The sequence below is a fragment of the Achroia grisella genome, unplaced genomic scaffold, assembly GCF_030625045.1.
Source record: "Achroia grisella isolate CSIRO2021 unplaced genomic scaffold, CSIRO_AGI_Agris_v1 utg3071, whole genome shotgun sequence".
Lineage (NCBI taxonomy): Eukaryota > Metazoa > Arthropoda > Insecta > Lepidoptera > Pyralidae > Achroia > Achroia grisella.
In genome coordinates this window covers 744,572-763,660 of record NW_026712790.1, presented here as the reverse complement: position 1 = coordinate 763,660, position 19,089 = coordinate 744,572, and the positions used below count along the sequence as shown (strand labels likewise).

The window sequence follows — 19,089 nt, the reverse complement described above, 5'->3', positions numbered from 1 at the left end:
CACGGGTGTAGGTTTAAAAGGCCCTTTTAGAATGCATTAACACTCACCTTCACTACTTGCAGCTTCCCCCCAGGCTCAACTAAGTCCGGGATAAACCCATTGCTAATACAATTCACTTTAATATCCAAAACACAATCGGCACGCTCTGCGCTCGTCGACTGAATGCCGCGGCTCACGCAACGAAAGAGGATTATTCAACTACCGACCTCCGTATTTATAGACCAAAGTCAGTGTAGTAGGTTGGTCTATAAATACTAGATGGCGCTATTTACAATATTCGTAATAATCCTTACATTGGGTACTTCATTAGTACTAAAAACAAACTACCTTCTTTTAAAATATCAGATTTTTTCTACAATAATGATAAAATTCTAACAATATTATCATCCTCCACTGGTGCCCCGCCAGCCTTAAAATAGTGTATACATAACTGGCGGGGCACCAGTGGAATCGGAGTATGGGAACGAAAACTGTGACACGAGAATTTTATATATAAGATTAATTTTGTTTCATTGTTTATGTATGGACTTCGATGATAAATTTGTTTATATATGTATTTGTAACAAATACATATATACATCTGAGTATCTCCACGGCTGGGAGGAAAGAGTAGGTTCGTTGTATCGTGGCCAATAGTATACACACTCTCTTTAAAACATAATAAAACGTTTAGTCTGCATTTGCAAAACTTAATATCGTTTAAAAACGCAAATGAAGAGAATCTTTTCTTGGCAGCGGTGCCCAGGTAGCTGTGCATAATCTGAGATTGCCAATTAAGGAAATAAAAAACAATGCACAGGAGTACCTGTGTATTGTTTTTATTTCCTTTTCAGTTCCTTAGTTTTCCTTCTACAATATTTACCTAATTATTTTTAAATTTGAGAGAATTATAGCTTAGTGGCTATCCCAATGTTGCGGACCACGAGTCGGCATCGAAAATATGTAAATAAATTTGTGTATAAATTTGTATTTTTCCAGTGTTTTGACTATTGTTTAGGTTAGACTATTGTTTGTACCATATACCCTTTGTAGCGGCATAGATACTGTGAATTCTATGTCCGCCCATTGTGTAAATTCTTAGGGATCACAGCTTTAGTGTAGCCTGAACATGTGGCATTTAGTCGCACGTGGTTTTTTGTAGTTTTTTGTGTTGTTACTATTGTATTTAATTTTAAATGTGTGCGTATTCGCTGTTCCGGCCCGTCGGTCACCGACATGTGCAGGAATTGTCGGGAGGGTGGGACGGCCGACGCGCACGGCTCGGCGGGGGTGGGGAAGGACGCGCTCGGGCGCCCGTAAAAGGCGGGTTGGTTCTCGATCGCGCTCTCTTACGCATACGCCACCGACGAAGAACCACCGCCGGCGCAACGACCAAGAAAACCCCACTCCGGCCGGCCGACCCATAGAATAAGAAACAAATTGAAATACAGTCCACATATTTAGAAAATCGAAGACCTTTTAATTGTGTACCCCACAATTTTGTGGTCCATCGCAGCCGCATATCAAGACCGAAGATCACCCAACGGTGCGACGAATCGCCGTGGAAGATCACCCAACGGTGCGACGAATCGCCGCGGAAGATCACCCAACGGTGCGACGTACCTCGCCGAGGAAGATCACCCAACGGTGCGACGCTAGCAGCTTACCGAATTTAGCTGCCGTCGTAAGGTGAAAACTTGAGGGTGCAGCGAGGATAGGATAAATAACGTCTACGCCATATAGGATAGATAACGTCTAAGCGGTGTGTCCGCGGCTCACATCTCTTACCACCTAACGGTGTCAAACGGTCGGAGTGTGGGTTAACGCCATTGAGCGGTGCAGTGGGTGGTGTGTCACTGCCGGTTGTTGCTTGTTACCGTGGCGCAACCGAATAGCACTATTACGCCTGTACGTGTGTATCGTATAGCGGGGGCCGGACTGTAGGCACTGCCAAAGGGGTCGGAAAGTCCGAACCGGCCCTGAGCGCCCCGTCTGTACATACGCACCACTGCGGGGTAATTCCTACCCTCCTATCCCCATAGTCCATCCCCTCGGGTGTTATCCTGAGGGATTGTTAGGGACGGTTAGGTAGGTAGGGACCGGTAGGTTAGGGGCTTGCAAGTGCCAGAACACGATGCCGACTACGAGAAGCCAAGCCCCGGGAGCAGAGAAAAAGACCACGCGGGAAAATGAACAGACAGAAGCGTCCCCTTCAGAAACCACGCAGATGTCCGCGTCCGCCGCGCCGTCGAGCGCGCCACAGGCACAAGCCGCCCGCGCCGCGTTTACCTCGGACTCCGCACCGGCGCCACCGTCGCAGCCGCCGACGACAGATGTACGTCCGGCCCGGGCCGCGTCGGTGCGATCGCGCCGCTCTACCGCTAGCGGTATAGCTAAATTAAAGAGGCTGGAGTACGAGGCAGCGCTACAGATGGCGAAATTACAGGCTGATTTAATTAGAAAGAAGTTGGCAGCCGATGTCGCCGCGGTACATGAAGAGACTGATAGAGATAGCGTGTGCTCCGAGGAAGGTGCCGGCCTGCAACGTATAACGGATTGGTTTCAACGTACCGAAGTACGGGGGGAGCAGAGAATTAATTCCCCACCGCCTACGCAGAAAGAGCCAACAGAAAGGCAAGCTTCACCGCCGAGGACGCCGAAGCAAAGACGGAGGTCCCCCGCTCCTGAAGCCGGGATGCAAGAAGGATTCACCCGGTTGGCCAAAGCTATTGAACGAGCTGTGGACGAACGAGCGGATAGGGTAGCGCCGAGGCAAGCCCAAGATCTCCCGATCTTCAGCGGCGAAGCAAGTGAATGGCTAGCGTTTAAGGCGGCCGTAGACCAGTCTACAAAGACGTACAGGATCACACCAGCGGAGAACCTGGCCAGGCTGAGGGCCTGCTTACGTGGAAAAGCGAGAGAGACAGTCGCAGCGTTACTCGTATCCGCTACAGAACCGTCGCAGATCATGAGGACGTTGGAGCAGCGGTACGGCCGGACAGAGGCCATCATCGACCGCGCCCTCAAAGATCTGAGAAGGATGCCGGTAATAGGAACATCGACAACAGAGGTGATTGACTTCGCCATTAAACTACAGAACATCACCACCATCGTCGCGGATATCGACAGGGGGGCGAGATTTCTACATAATCCCGCGCTTGAGAGTGAAGTGTCAGAGAAGCTGACCCCTCACTTACAGGTCCACTGGTGTCACTACGCTGAAAAAAACAAGGAGGACACTAGACCTACGATCATCAAGATGGCAGAGTTTTTAATGAGCGAAGCCGATCTCATGACCCGACATCTGCGAATAGCATCACCAACGAGACGAACGAGCGCGCTACCCACGAAGCAGCCCCCGAAGCAACCCACTAGGCAACCCATACCGAAAGCAACGATGTCGGCACCTCGGCGACAGATGACGGATCGTGGCGCGGCCGTATACGCCGCCGTAGAAAAGAGCGAACAGAGTACCGAATGTCTCTGTTGCGGCGCCGCACACGTAACGCCGAAGTGTAAGAAGCTGAACGACATGTCGTTATCGGACAGATGGGAGTGGGCGAAAACAAATAAGATGTGCTTCCAATGCATGAACAGCACGCACAGAAGGTTCAAGTGTAAGGCACGCAAATGTGGTGTGAGAGAGTGTCGTAAGCCACACCACGCCCTGCTGCACCCCCAGAAGAACCGCCGAAGCGGCAAGAGGACACCGCGATTACAGCCGCAGCACGCTTGCCAGAGAACAGCCAAGTGTTGTTAAAGGTGTGTCCCATCATCGTGAAAGGCAAGACGGGACGCGAAGTAGAGACGTACGCGATGCTAGATGAAGGCTCGACGGTTACACTCATCGATGCGGAGATCGCAGAACAGATCGGAGCCGAAGGTCCGACGCGATCTCTGAGAATTCAGGGAGCGGCCTCGAGCTGGCACGAAGCCTCAAGCCGAGTGGCTGATGTCATCATCAGAGGGCGACACCATACGGACGAAGAACACTCGGTGAGGGCGCGTACGATCCGGGATCTCACCCTAGGAACGCAGCGAGTGAACCCGGAAATACTCGCGTACGGACACCTGCGACAACTCACTTGCGAGCAAGTGTGCTACGAAGATGCCAGACCCAAGGTCTTGATCGGGTCAGACAACTGGCATCTGATTGTTACGCGGAAGCTGCTCACAGGAAGGCACAATCAACCCGCAGCGTCGCTGACACGACTGGGATGGGTCATCCACGGAACGGTACCCAGAAGTGTCGTGGAAGACGAGGAACATGTCCTCCACGTGCGGTTGACACAGCGCAACGCCGAGCCAGACATGCGGCATATAGAGGGCATAATAAAAGCGCATTACGACATCGACGCGTTGGGTATATCGTCGAAGAGATTACCCATTGCCAAGGAGGAGCGCGCCGTCGCCACATTCAACCGCACAGCGACGAGAGTGGATGGGCGATACGTCGTAGGATTGCCGTGGGAGAGAGATAACGTCGCTCTACCTCCCAGCTACGACATGGCAGCGAGCCGACTGAGGGGAATAGAGCGGCGGATGGATCGCTCTACGGAATTCCGGCTGGCGTATACCGCGGAGATAAACAAGTTGTTGGACAAGGGTTACGCCGAGAAAGTAACCGACGACCGGTTCAACAACGACCGCGCGTGGTACCTTCCCCATTTCGGAGTGACGAATCCGAATAAACCCGGAAAGCTGCGACTCGTATTCGACGCCGCGGCCCGTTCGAAGGGAATGTGCTTGAACGACGTACTGCTGGATGGGCCAGATATGCTACGGTCGCTTAACGGTGTGTTATACCGTTTCCGCGAGAAGCCCGTAGCTATCACGGCGGACATACGAGAGATGTTCCTGCAGATTAAGATACGGGAAGAAGATAGAGCAGCACAACAGTTTCTGTGGCGAGGAGATGACAGGATTAACCCGCCGCAGAAATACGTAATGACCTCAATGATTTTCGGGGCGAGGAGCTCACCGTTCATCGCACACAGCGTTCGAGACAGGAACGCGGCAGAGCACCGAGAGTCGCACCCGTCAGCGTACACCGCCATAACAAGGAACCACTACATGGACGACTGGGTCGATAGCTTTGACTCCGAAGAGGAAGCAGCCCGCGCCATACGAGAGGTAGTAGAGGTTCATGGCGGGATAGGATTCACGCTGGCGGGTTGGAATACAAACCGACCGAGCCTGCTAGAGAATGTGAGTGAGGACCAGCGAGCGAGGACGCCGAAGGAACTGGGAGCCAACGCACATCCATACGGAAAGACATTGGGGTTATTGTGGATGTCAGCCGAAGACCAGCTGGCGTTCAACACCGGCATGCCACGCGTCCCACGAGAAGTGAAGCACGGCACGCGGATACCGACGAAAAGGGAAGCCTTAGGAGCGGTGATGTCATTGTTCGACCCGCTCGGGCTGCTGAGCCCTTACACCATCACAGCAAAAATCATCTTGCAGGCGCTGTGGGTGCAGAAGGTCGAATGGGATGACTCTCTGCCCGCCGAGGAAGCGCGGATGTTCCAGGAATGGAGAGATGACTTAGCCTATATAGAGGAACTGAGATTGCCGCGATGGTATGGCACGAACGACAGCCAACGGTCGCAACTGCACGTATTCACGGACGCAAGCGAACAGGCATATGCCACAGCCGCGTATTGGAGGACGGAACGCGAGGATCGTAGCGTTAACGTCGTCCTGGTAGCAGCCAAAGCGAGGGTAGCGCCCATGAAAGCGCAGAGTATACCCCGGATGGAGCTTCAGGCGAGCCTGATAGGAGCCCGACTGGCCGCTGACATATTGAAAGAACATAGTCGCGAGGCCGAAGTCTTCCTATGGACGGACTCGAAAACGGTGCTACACTGGATAAGGAACGACACCGTCAGATATACTCCATACGTGGCTCATCGTTTGGCAGAAATCGCCGAACTGACGAAACCGACACAGTGGCGCTGGGTACCGACTGCCCACAACGTAGCCGACGACGCGACCCGCGCGGGATACACACAAATGACCGCTGCCGACAGATGGTTTGTCGGGCCGGCATTTCTGTACGCTCCGGAGCAAGAATGGCCTCATGAGAGCGAGCCCGTCCCAGCAGAGATGGTAGCACACGTCCGGGAGGAGACAGAACCCGTGATCGACATTGCACGGTTCTCTTCATATGACCGAGTGAGGAGGACCATGGCGCAAGTGCTACTGTTCGCAGATAAATGCAGGCGACGGGCACAGAAGCTAGGCACAGAGCATTTCGCCAAAGCGGAGCAACTAATAATACGGCAGGCGCAACAGGACAGTTTCCCGAAGGAAACGCGGTGTCTACGCGAAGGAAAGACCGTAGACAGGACAAGTCGTCTGTTCCGCCTGGATCCCGTTTACAAGGATGGCATAATACGCTTGAACGGACGTATAAACGCAGCACAGGTGCCGCTAGAAATGAAGAATCCACCCATACTGGACGGAGCGCACCCGTTGGCGCAGATGATGATTAAGAGAGAACACGAGCTACATCATCATGCCGGCAGAGAACAGACGGTGAACACCCTGCGCCAATACGTGTGGATGCTGCGTTTAAGGCCGACCGTCAAGACCGTATTACGCAAATGCACAACATGCGCCGTACGCCGGAGGAACCCCGACGTCCCAGTGAAAGGGAACTTGCCAAAGGAGCGACTCGACGCATACGCCCGGCCGTTTACAAGATGCGGTATGGATTGTTTCGGGCCTATGTGGGTGACGATAGGTCGCAGGCGAGAGAAGCGATGGGGGCTCCTATTCACGTGTATGGTCACCCGGGCCGTGCATATAGAACTCATAGCGGGGTTATCGACCGACTCTGCTATAATGGCGATACGACGCATGGCAGCGCGTCGCGGCTGGCCACGAACCTTTATGTCGGACAACGGAACGAACTTTCGCGGAGCCGACGTGGAGCTTACGACTGCGTTTAAGGAATGGCTCCCTGAACTGGAAAAGTACGTCAGCAACAAGAGGATAAACTGGCGGTACAGCGACCCGGGCGCACCGAACCAAGGAGGAGCGTGGGAGCGACTGATAAGGAGCGTGAAGAGAGCGCTAGCAGTGGTACTGCACGAGCGGGCGCCGAGAGAAGAGGTGCTCGCAACGCTAATGACGGAAGCAGAACACACCGTCAATTCACGCCCCTTAACCCACGTCTCAGTGCGACCCGAGGACGAAGAGGCGCTGACCCCAACCATTTTCTGATGGGCTCAGCCGTCGGCCTACCGTACGTAGGTACCACCGACGTTGCCGACCGCAGAACGTGGCGCGCAGCACAGGCGCTCGCGGATAGATTCTGGCAGCGGTGGTTACGAGAATACCTACGGACGCTGACGCCCAGAGACGACGTACGACGGAGCACGGCAAACATCAAGCCGGGCGACATGGTTTTAATAGTGGACGGCCTGCTACCTCGCAATCTGTGGCCGCGCGGGCAAGTGGAGCGCACCTATGAGGGGCCCGACGGCGTGGTGCGAAGTGCGGACGTGAGGACGCGAGGGGGAATTTTTCGAAGGCCGACCCGAAGGCTAGTGGTCCTCCCTAGGGATAAGGGCTGCGAAGATCTGCGCCGGGGGAGGCTGTTGCGGACCACGAGTCGGCATCGAAAATATGTAAATAAATTTGTGTATAAATTTGTATTTTTCCAGTGTTTTGACTATTGTTTAGGTTAGACTATTGTTTGTACCATATACCCTTTGTAGCGGCATAGATACTGTGAATTCTATGTCCGCCCATTGTGTAAATTCTTAGGGATCACAGCTTTAGTGTAGCCTGAACATGTGGCATTTAGTCGCACGTGGTTTTTTGTGGTTTTTTGTGTTGTTACTATTGTATTTAATTTTAAATGTGTGCGTATTCGCTGTTCCGGCCCGTCGGTCACCGACATGTGCAGGAATTGTCGGGAGGGTGGGACGGCCGACGCGCACGGCTCGGCGGGGGTGGGGAAGGACGCGCTCGGGCGCCCGTAAAGGCGGGTTGGTTCTCGATCGCGCTCTCTTACGCATACGCCACCGACGAAGAACCACCGCCGGCGCAACGACCAAGAAAACCCCACTCCGGCCGGCCGACCCATAGAATAAGAAACAAATTGAAATACAGTCCACATATTTTGAAAATCGAAGATCTTTTAATTGTGTACCCCACAGAAGTAAAGCGGTGGGCTAAACCGCTAGACCACCGCCGTCAGTTAACTATATAAATAATGTTTATTTATCAGGAAAATAAAAAAAAATGTTACTCATGACTAAAAGCCCGAACTTTAATTAATAATTTAACGTGAAGTTAATTCGTATCGGGAGGACGGATCAAATAATAATCTAGGATGAAATAGAAGATGCAAATATGCCGACAAAGTCACAAGTAACAGCTAGTCGTATAGTTTATGCTAGTCACAATAAATTGATCACATTGTTGTTGCTGTTTGCCAACATCGTAGTATTTTTTTATATCCAAAATAGCTACTCGCCCCGGCTTGCGTAGTTTTAAAGATTTAAGCATGCATAGGGACGGCCAGACAGCGACAGCGACTTTTATACTATGTAGTGATTTGACTGCGTTTGACCGCAATATCACCTGATGTATATCACACTAGATACACGTACCATTGCCGTCGTAGTATAAAACAATAGATCACGTGACCTTTTGCATGGAAATCAAAAAAAAATGTTTCGCATTTTTCAATTAGAATTTTTGGAACAATTATTCCGTATCATAAGTCTCTTTCGGATTGGTTCAATCAATGATACACATGACATCGATTTAAGTAATAATGAATAGCAGTCTTTAATTAGAAGGAGCAAAGGTTTAAATTTAAATGAAGTGTTTTTATTACGTGTCATGAGTGTCTTTCAGTATAATCTATGTTACGGGTGACAATGATTTCAGTGACAGTTCAATGAAAACAAGTCTTTATTTAGTAGGTGCAAAGTTAAAATTTCATTTAACAGTATTATTATAGAGACATACTTACACGTGTACGAATATAAGCCATTGGGGTTACAGCTGGGGGCTTCCACTCCACCAGGACACCTGCACATGTTCGGTCCTATACAGGCGCCGGGCGAGCCACCAGGCGAGCCGCAGTCGGGACGACATAATGCTGGATAAAACAGAAAAGAAGTTAAAATAGAATAGAATAAAACAGAATGGAAAACAAATATGTTTCATGAACACTTGAACAGGTTAAAAGAAAATATATCACTATACAACTACTGTTAAGGTTTAAATAGATTGTAATCAGTGAAACAATAGTGTTTGCATTCAACGCCAATAGATGGCGCTGTAACAAAATTGAAACGCGCTAATTTTTCGTTTTATTGATTTCTCATATGTTATTTGTAATATTTTTGTACCACCCCTCCGATCGATCTCCCGTCCAATTCAAACGGCGATGGATGTTATGACGGCCTGAGCCGAGGTTACTGTACCAATAGGGGTTCGCCCTAGTGGTGCCCTCAGACTGAAGTCGTATCCGTCAGGCAGGAGTTGGCCTTTAGCCGCTCCATAAGTCCTTCCGCGGGTTTGGAGTGCCATCTGCACTCACCCCCTAACGTCCGGTGAAGCTGTAATGGCCAGCTGCGGCCAACAGCATTAGAGTAGCCCGAAAAAAAAATTGTACCTGTATAATTATTCATGGCAAAAATGTAAACGATGTACCTAAAAATTTGTTTCTTAACCTTATAGAAATTACACTCGTACAACGCCGAGACGAGATACAAAAAAAATACTCACGAACTACGCATAGTAGCGAGTTGGGTCTGGAGGTCCACCCAGGACAGCAATGCGTGCCGTTTCGGGTTCGACAAACGTTTGGCCTGTAACAAATATTACAAACACCTTATTAATATTTTATTTAATATTATAAAATTTGAAGTATGGATGTTTGTTACTCTTTCAGGCAAAAACTACTGAAGGGATTCTGATGAAACTTTACAATAATATAGCTTATGCATCAAAATAACATATAGGCTATAAATTTCATGTGGATGAAACCGCGGGTACAACTAGATATATATATTAAAACGTGAAGCGAAAAAAGCGAAAACTTTGTACCCGGTTTTAATAAACTCAGCAGGCGAACCGAAAATTGAGCAAGCGGAGGAAATTTAACATGAAATTTAACACACGAATAGTGTATATAGAGAAGCGCAGGATACTAATTTTTTTTTTAATTATGCGCTAAAATACATTAAATCAATACAACAATCATTACGCTCACGACCATGTTTTTAACACACACACGCGTATATAGATACTCTTTTGTCTATTCTTAAAATATGTAGTCGAATTAAAAATAGATATTCATAATACTTTATTTATTTTACGTGTGTATTTTAGTTCATAATTTAAAAAAAAAATGAGCATTCTGCACCTCTTTTCTATATAAACTATTAAATTTAACACATTAGTTAAATTTACTCCTCCGCCTGCTCAATTTTCGGTTCGCCTGCTCAGTTTATTAAAACAGGGTACAAAGTTTTCGCTTCACGTTTTAATATATAGAAATCTAGTTGTACCAGCGGTTTAACCCACATCATGTGGGTTTCATCTATAGTCTTATTGAATGTTAATTTAATTATGATCGAATTTCGATCACTGGGCTACTAGTCTTATATATAAAATTCTCGTGTCACAGTTTTCGTTCCCATACTCCTCCGAAACGGCTTGACCGATTCTCATGAAATTTTGTGAGCGTATTGAGTAGGTCTGAGAATCGGCCAACATCTATTTTTCATCCCCCTAAATGTTAGAGGTAGTCCACCCCTAAATTTTTTTTTATTTTATGGCAAAACAATGTTTGCCGGGACAGCTAGTATAATTATAAAATAATGTATACAGCTACAATTTTTGCGTCTCTCTTATTCAGGAACATATAATATATAGCTACAATTGTAGCTAAGAACAATTTCTAACGTCTTTCAAACAAAAATAAAGCAAATTGATTTTTTCGTTTAGGATATGTAGTAATCTCGAGGTTTCTAATGAACGGAATCTATCCAACGAGGGCTTAAACCGAAATTCTCAGAACTCAGTTTTTTTTTATCGTGTGAAAAATCATTGAAAAACCATCCCCGTGTCAGAGGGATGAGTGGGATTAACCACAGAAAACTACACGTCGTACCTACGCACGCAATTGACGAAGTCGCAAGGTCACGTTAGCATTCGACCGCGACTCCAGTGACGGGATTAGGGGTTCTAATCCCAGTAGTGCACTCTGTCTTAAGTCTCTCAGTTAGAGGAATCAGTTTGTATTCAACCACTCCGTAAGTGCTTCCGCGGATGGTGAATGTTAACCATTTATTTAAATAAGAATATATGTCATATGCCTAGGAAATGTAGAAATATATTAATAGATTTACTGACTTTTAGAATTAATTCTGTTTGTTAGCAAAAATATAATAATTACAATTTATTGAAATTGATAGTTATAAATGACTTGTAAATATTAATTATCTGTTTATTTAATTATAATCATGGGGTAAAAAGATTAAAAAGCTTATTTTATTATGTTTATTACTATTTATTATTATATTGGATTCTAATGTCTAACAGGATGCAATGAAGCACAGCCTGCCATTGCATCCTGTTAGACATTAGAATCCAATTGCATGCATTTAATTTATTGTTTATTTTATTTGTTTTGTTTATTGTCTTTGTGATGTAAGACTAGGCTAAGATTTGTTCCTGGATCTATAAGTTATTATATTAATATGTTCTCTAAGTAGTAGTGTTATTGTTACACTATCTCGTATATACAATATATATTGATTATAATTAGACTTGTCATAAGTGTCTGTTACGGACCTACATGAATAAATATTTTTTTTTTTATTTGAATTTGAATCGCTGATATACATGTACAGCGTCATGGACATCATATCCTCTCCGATCAATCCCCCGTCCAATTCAAACGAGGATCGAATTTACGACGGATTGTGCCGAGGTTCGAATCCCTAGCAATGCCCTCAGACTAAAGTCGTATCCGTCAGGCAGCAGTTGGTATTTAGCGTCATAAGTCTTTCCGGGGGCTTAGAGTAGCGTCTGCTCTCGCACTTTTTCGTCCTACGAAGTTGTAAAGGCAAGTTACGACAAGTTCCCGAATATAACCAAAAATTGTAGTTGATAATCAAATCCAATTTTACATTGAACATTTACACTTCAATTTAAATCAACATGTAAGATATTATAAAGAAGATTTATGACATGCTCAGTGCATACAAATCTAGTACAAGGTCTGCAACTGTTAGTTTTAAGCTTAAGGACGCAGTGATACAAGATGAACTCTGACCTGATGCATAGTTTACTCTACACAAATGACATTACACTGTTAATTAAATCCTCTGAATAGAATAGAAATAATCTTTATTCAAATAAACTCATTACAAGCACTTTTGAATAGTCATATTTTGATTCTACCACTCATTCGGAATGCAGATTGAGATTCATCACAAGAAGAATGAGCAAGAAACTTGTGTGTTGCTCTTTTTAATATATGTTTTTTTATATAAATAATTACAGTATAACAAGTAAGAGGCATGCGATAATCAACATAGAAATCGCTACGCACTCATTAGTGTAATCAGATAATATTGTCAGTGCTATGAATTTAAAGTTTTTCTATAAAAACATTATTATCGTTAACGAATTCTTCAATTTTATAGTAAGCTTTTTTGTAAAGGAACTGTTTTATTTGACATTCAAAATTTTTTTCTGGCAGATTTACAACAGACTGGTATTTTATTGTAAAACCTTACGCAATTGCCATAAAACGAATTACTAACTTTAGCCAAACGACATTTAGGTAAAATTTGAATCTGAGATATGAAGTAGAAATACTTTATTCAAATAAACTCAGTACAAGCACTTTTGAATAGTTATATTTTTTTATTCTACCACTCCCTCCGATGCAGACTCAGAACAAGGAGAATAAGCAAGAAACTTATGGCAGAATAAGAATTTCTCGTAGAAATATTAAACATATTTAGCGGCTATGTTGAGGCCGCTAGTATTTGTGTTTGTAATGTGTTCCATGTATTGTAGCAGCAGCAGGAAAGTAGGAGGTGAAGTGATGAGTCCAGATAGTAGCTATATACATATTTATAATATAGAAGTATTTACAATCCAAATATATATAACTCAAAGGTGACTGACATAGTGATCTATCAACGCACAGCCCAAACCACTGGATGGATCGGGCTGAAATTTGGCATGCAGGTAGATGTTATGACGTAGGCATCCGCTAAGAAAGGATTTTGATTCATTCTACCCCCAAGGGGATAAAATAGGGGATGAAAGTTTGTATGAAACTTTGTCAATTTTAAACCGATCGGGCTGAGACTTTGCATGCATAAAGATACTATGACGTAGACATCCCCTAAGAAAGGATTTTTATTAATTCTAACCCCAATGGGATAAATTAACCCGAACGAAGCCGCGGGCAAAAGTTAGTGGATATATATGTGTGTACAAGAAAGTGATTTGATCTCGAAAGATAGGCCTGTTATTTTAGTATTCTGTTGTAACTAGGGATCAGTGTTGCCGGTTGATAATAGTTAATTCGCCACACATAAATAAAAACCTAGACCAATACAATACAATAACAGACACAAATACAAATGTTTGTATTTTGTGAAATTCGAAGTCACGACCATCAGAACCTAAGATATTATTCTCAAACCGTGGACAGCGTAGGTCGTCATATCGCATTAGTATAAGTGGCATGCAAATGATTTCCTTGCATCCATGCAGTGGCCTTGTCCAGCGTTTGGCCTATTGAACCCGCGACCCCCCTGGTCCGCATGCCTATCTACTGTCCGCAGCCGAAATTATAAGCGTGAAATTAACCGAGTAGTGTTCGCCCACATAGATTTCAAAACTCGTATTATTATAAGATTACAATAGATAGATATCTGTATCGTATTATTGTAACATATAAATCAATTGAAGTGTTTGTTTGTTGTGAGTAATATCAAATTAACAGCTTTTCACTGTTCAAAATCGCTATTAAAAAATAGAGGTTGGTGGTAAAAGGGTGAAAATTTAGGGTTGTATGTATTTCTTATAAAAAAACTAGATTTTTTTTATTCCTACATTATTCCACTTAAGAATATGAAAAATAGTTAGTAGCCGATTCTCAGACCTACTGAATATGCATATACAATTTTATAAAAATCGGTCAAGCCATTCCGGAAGAGTATGGTAATTGACATTGCAATTTTATGTTTTTAATGTCTATTTGAAATAGAACAGTGTTATATTGTTATCTCTTCTGTTATCTGCTTTATTTTTGACATATAGTTTTGTCATGCTAATACTGCATACAGCCATGTTGCGCACGTCATCCTACTGCGTCTGTGCGCCTTGCAATATTGTGCATCTGTGGTGCATTACGTTTGCGCGGGATAAATGTGTATAACATTGTGTTGATCAATTTTTACATTTATTCTATTTGTATCAATTTTATTCTAGTTAGATAATAAATAAAACAATTAATTTTAAATATTGTTTGTTCCTCATAATCTCTGAAACAGTTCGACCGATTTTGACGGAACTTTCACTCGCAGATAGCTAATGTTATAAGTAATGACATAATCTACTTTTATGTATTTTATGAAATAGGATTAAGATTTAAATATTCTTTGAATATAAACCCCAATATTTAGAATAGAATAGAATAATTATTATTACATCATATAAATAGAAATATCACAATGCATGAGTGGTAACTTCATTCTCCCAAATTTTAATTTAAATGAATCTGTATTATTGTAAACTAGTACAACATTTATTTGAAAATAATACGAGCTTAGTTTCTTGTTCATTCTTCTTATCTCGAAATGACGGTAGATTTGACATATCATAAGAGTCTGTAATAGACCTACATGAATAAAGATATTTTGAATTTAAATTTGAATTGGAATTAAAATATAAAAAAGAACAAGAAAATCAAACAAAAAGAAATACATATAACAAAATTTCATTACTACAAATTCATTAGAAAAAATAAAAAAACCAATGAAGATTATCCTCAATGCTCTGAATACACTAAATGCATTGTAATAAAATGAATCATAAGAAAGTGTATTATGTGTACAACCCAATTGTGTATTATATTTAGTATAATAACGACAATTTCAGCAAACACGCCTACAAGTCAATGTACGATACAGAATTGTAACGTGACGTCACAGCGTATGCTCTAAACGATACATATCCGAAGTACTCTAAACTGTAAACTATACATAATAATAATAATAAAAATGAAACAAAAAAATTAACCATAGACAATTAACACAGCGCCACCTAGTGTCACGATAAGCAGAGCGACTAAACAATTGATATAAATACTTTTTTGGATATACATAGAAAACACTTAGTCCGATACATATAATCATACTCATGAATACAAATGTTTGCACCGTGCAAGGAATCGAACCCGCGACCATCGGAAGTAAAGCAGTATACTAAACCGCTAGACTACCGAGGCCATAAAATAAAAAAACCATCAAAGTGGCTGTCGAAGAACTAAAGCAGCCCAAAGAATAATCCGAGTTAGAAAGGAACCATTTTCTTGTATAAGGTGAGGTTTCTGTATACAATATTATCTTATATGTGACATAAATTTAAGTTTATTTGAATAAATAATATTTTCTATTCTATTCAAACCGAGCGTGTCAATAGTTTCAGCTGTGGGAAGGGGATGGTTAGTAATGGGGGCTAATAAACCCCATTGCTAGCAATGTAATGTGGAAATCATCGTCATAAATTCCTGGTGGATTTGTCATAACCTGACCTCATATTCATCTTATCATCCTGCACTGGTGCCCCGTCAGCGTAAACCGTTAACGAAGCCGGGTGCGCCATTCCATTATCATCAATTAAAAAAACGTAGTTTCAGCAAAATATCTTTGGGACGGAAAAAGTAGATCATTTTAATTCGGAACACTACAAATCACTTCCGATAAGACGGTCGCTGAACTTCAGTTTAGCGACGACTAAATATAATTACATCAGGTGTTGTACTTAGATAAACTTCGACCCCGTCAGTTTAGATAACAAATTGTATCTGTTATAAGATAAATTTGGGGGAACGTAGCTGTAGAGTATGACGTAAAATGTATAGAACACACTATGGTAAATTAAGTTTAATTATATGTACATTTTATTTGCTCTTTTTTTTCCGTTTGTTGTTTATATTGTATTTTTTACATTGCACTGAATAAAATATTTTTCTTTCTTTCTTTCTACCAAGCCAAAAGTACCTATTTGGATAGAAAGATCTATCCAAATAGGTACTTAGGCTTGGTACATGTGCGTTTATATACATATAAAGAAATTTATTGTAATTAGCTTACGTAGACGTATAAGCTATGTTACTGTAAAGTTTCATCAAAATCCGTTCAGTAGTGTTTGCGTGAAAGAGTAACAAACATCCATCCATACTCACAAACTTTCGCATTTATATATTAGTATAAAGAAATGGGGACGGGATCCGAGACCCAGATATCAGTATTAATGATATACCCTGTTAGGACTACATTCATGCGTCTCAAGAAACCATCGTGATTACCTAATGAGATGGAAACAACCAGACATCTAAGATTGAAACGAACCAATTCATTGTAATCCAAGATCTAAATTATTCAAGCATTTACTTGGTAACTTTGTCGATCCCAAATATGGGCATCCCAATGCTGTAGTAGAGATTATAAAAGACTGTGCTATAGGGTTATAACACCTAGACCAAACTCATAAAAAAAAATATTATATAAAAATATATCCCAAACTCCAAACATATGCATGATCGCTAGCCCGGAACAAGGGCCAAATTTCAAGTACCAAGTGGAAATTGTACCCACAATTCATGCGAATATTACCGCGGAATAACAGTTAATTTGGGACAATGATAGACGAATAGCATTATGGGTAAATCCAATGGATTCATAAAATAAGACGCTGGTGCAGTTCATATACAAACGCGGCATGCATCAAAGAAAGAGCACATACTACAAACATCCGCTTGTAACTTTACTAATGGGCTAACAGACCTTTGTTTCTTCCATTAGTGAGAAATGTAGAATAGCAAATATAGTGCCAAATCATTTAAATTTACAGTCCATCCAAAGCCGCAAATCCTCTAAGTAAATGCAGTTAAGAAAAGACAATTATTTGTTGGTCGTACACTACAAATTTTGTAGCTGTGACGTGGTCGAGTGGAATGAGTAGTCATGCTCACTAAAATGTTCAGACATGTGGCGGCGTAGTGGGCCGGGTTATTGGGCTCCCTAAAATATGATCGAGCGCAGTGATGGCTGGCTCATCCGTCATGCTCGTGAACGAGTGCTGCTTGTAGGGACTGGTCCGCTCTTATCACTACGACTGATTTAATCTTATTGTGTTTTTATATTTGAGCCTAAATAAATTAGTGCTGGTTGTATTCACACGTTTCGACTTGTAAAATGTGAACTTACAAGGATTATTTAAAAGAGCAACACACAAGTTTCTTGCTTATTCTTCTTATGATGAGACAACTTTGCGAATAAGCGGTAGATTTAAAAAAATGTTGACTATTCAAAAGTGCTTAAATTAAGTTTATTTGAATTTGTTTTTCTATCCTATTCTAATAATTCGACAATTCTAGTAAAACTAAAAGTCGTTAAATTTAATCCAGAACCATAACCACCACGCGATTTTCCCTGGAAACCATCATGATAAATTACTGGTGATTTGTCATGGGCTAACTGACCTGACTTATGCTCATTTTATCATCCTCCAATGTTGCCCCGCCAGCGTAAACCGTTAGCGCAGGCAGGTGACCCATTATCATCCTTTTAAAAAAACCTAAAACCATAGTTTGGAACCAGAAGTTATCAACTTACAAAGGGACAAAATACGCGAGGAAAGTACGCCTTATATGTCAACAAGTTAATGGAAGAATGCGAGCAATGTTGGTCAGTTTAGTAGCCGGCGCATTGTTACGGACGTGTGATGAATTCGTTGTGATGTTGATACAGATGATGCGCGCGCGCAGGACACTCACGTGCGCGCATCCTGCACTGTGCGAGATTCGAACCTAGTACTAGCTGAATACGTAATTATTCTGTACATACGTTCTTTCTATATTACTAACTGACCCGCGTAACATCGTCTGCGCCTCATTTTTGTCGTTTTTGTTATTTGTTAATAGCGATTTTAATTTATATGGCACAAAAACTTTTGCGGGGTTAGCTAGTATATATATATAAAATCACGTGTCACGTTGTTTGTCCCCGAAGGACTCCTAAACTATTGAACCGATTGCAAATTTGATTTGGACATTGTGTGCAATTTAATTCAACTTGAAAAATAGGAGAATAGGAGGTTACATCTCAATTCATAGTCGCAATATTATTTTATTCAAGAACTTTAGCCACAGCAGTGCGTGGCTGGGGCCGCTAGTAAAATATACAGGATGTTTGGAAGATGGGTGCAAAGCTTTAACGCCTTGTTATGTACATCAAGTCTTATTTGGTTGTTTACACATTACTTAATTCAAATAAAATAAAAAATAACCCACTAATCTTCGAGATTGACCACTATTTGCAATTAATTACAAAAAAAATTGTGTTTTTGCAACAAAAATTGTAAAAATTCGGTAATAAATTAAATCGTACGTCACGAAGGCTAAGCATGGTCAAATACGGTTCTAAGTGGTCTATACTAACAAGCCTTATCATCTTCCAAACATCCTGTATATAGATGTGTAGATGTAAGGTAAGGCAATCCTGATGTAAGGCAATCCTTACCCGACGAACTGTGAGGGGGTCGGGTAGTCGCGGCTGCGGTGTCCGCGGTTGAAGTGCCTGGTGCGCGGCGGCCTCGAGCTAGACTGGTAGGGCTCCGCGCACACGCTCACCACCACTGCCGCCAACAACCACAGCCATGTCATCTTGGCACCATCACCCTGCAACCATATCATACACATATACACTTTGTACAAAATTTGGTCTCCTCCGATAGATCCGTCATACTCGTGATCGGGGGCTGCTTCATACACGTATACATTTTGTACAAAGTTTGATCCTCATATACTCTACTCGTGAACGG

General features: G+C 42.9%; 2 protein-coding genes across 2 annotated transcripts in view; one reads left to right on the top strand and one right to left on the bottom strand.

The window, feature by feature from the left end:
- The first annotated feature begins 3,795 nt into the window (after nucleotides 1–3,795).
- On the top strand, nucleotides 3,796–7,209 carry LOC131843393 (uncharacterized). The gene has a single exon (XM_059192023.1). It carries the CDS (start codon nucleotides 3,796–3,798, stop codon nucleotides 7,207–7,209), a length of 3,414 nt encoding a protein of 1,137 aa, XP_059048006.1.
- Nucleotides 7,210–8,885: 1,676 nt separating this feature from the next.
- Nucleotides 8,886–19,089, bottom strand: part of LOC131843392 (von Willebrand factor C and EGF domain-containing protein-like) — a 43,241-nt gene continuing 33,037 nt past the window's right edge. Inside the window, exons 2-4 of the mRNA XM_059192022.1 lie at nucleotides 18,789–18,946; nucleotides 9,736–9,818; nucleotides 8,886–9,103 (exon numbers count right to left, since the gene is read on the bottom strand). Coding sequence (XP_059048005.1) covers nucleotides 8,886–9,103; nucleotides 9,736–9,818; nucleotides 18,789–18,946 — 459 coding nt within the window. The remainder of the gene's footprint in view (nucleotides 9,104–9,735; nucleotides 9,819–18,788; nucleotides 18,947–19,089) is intronic.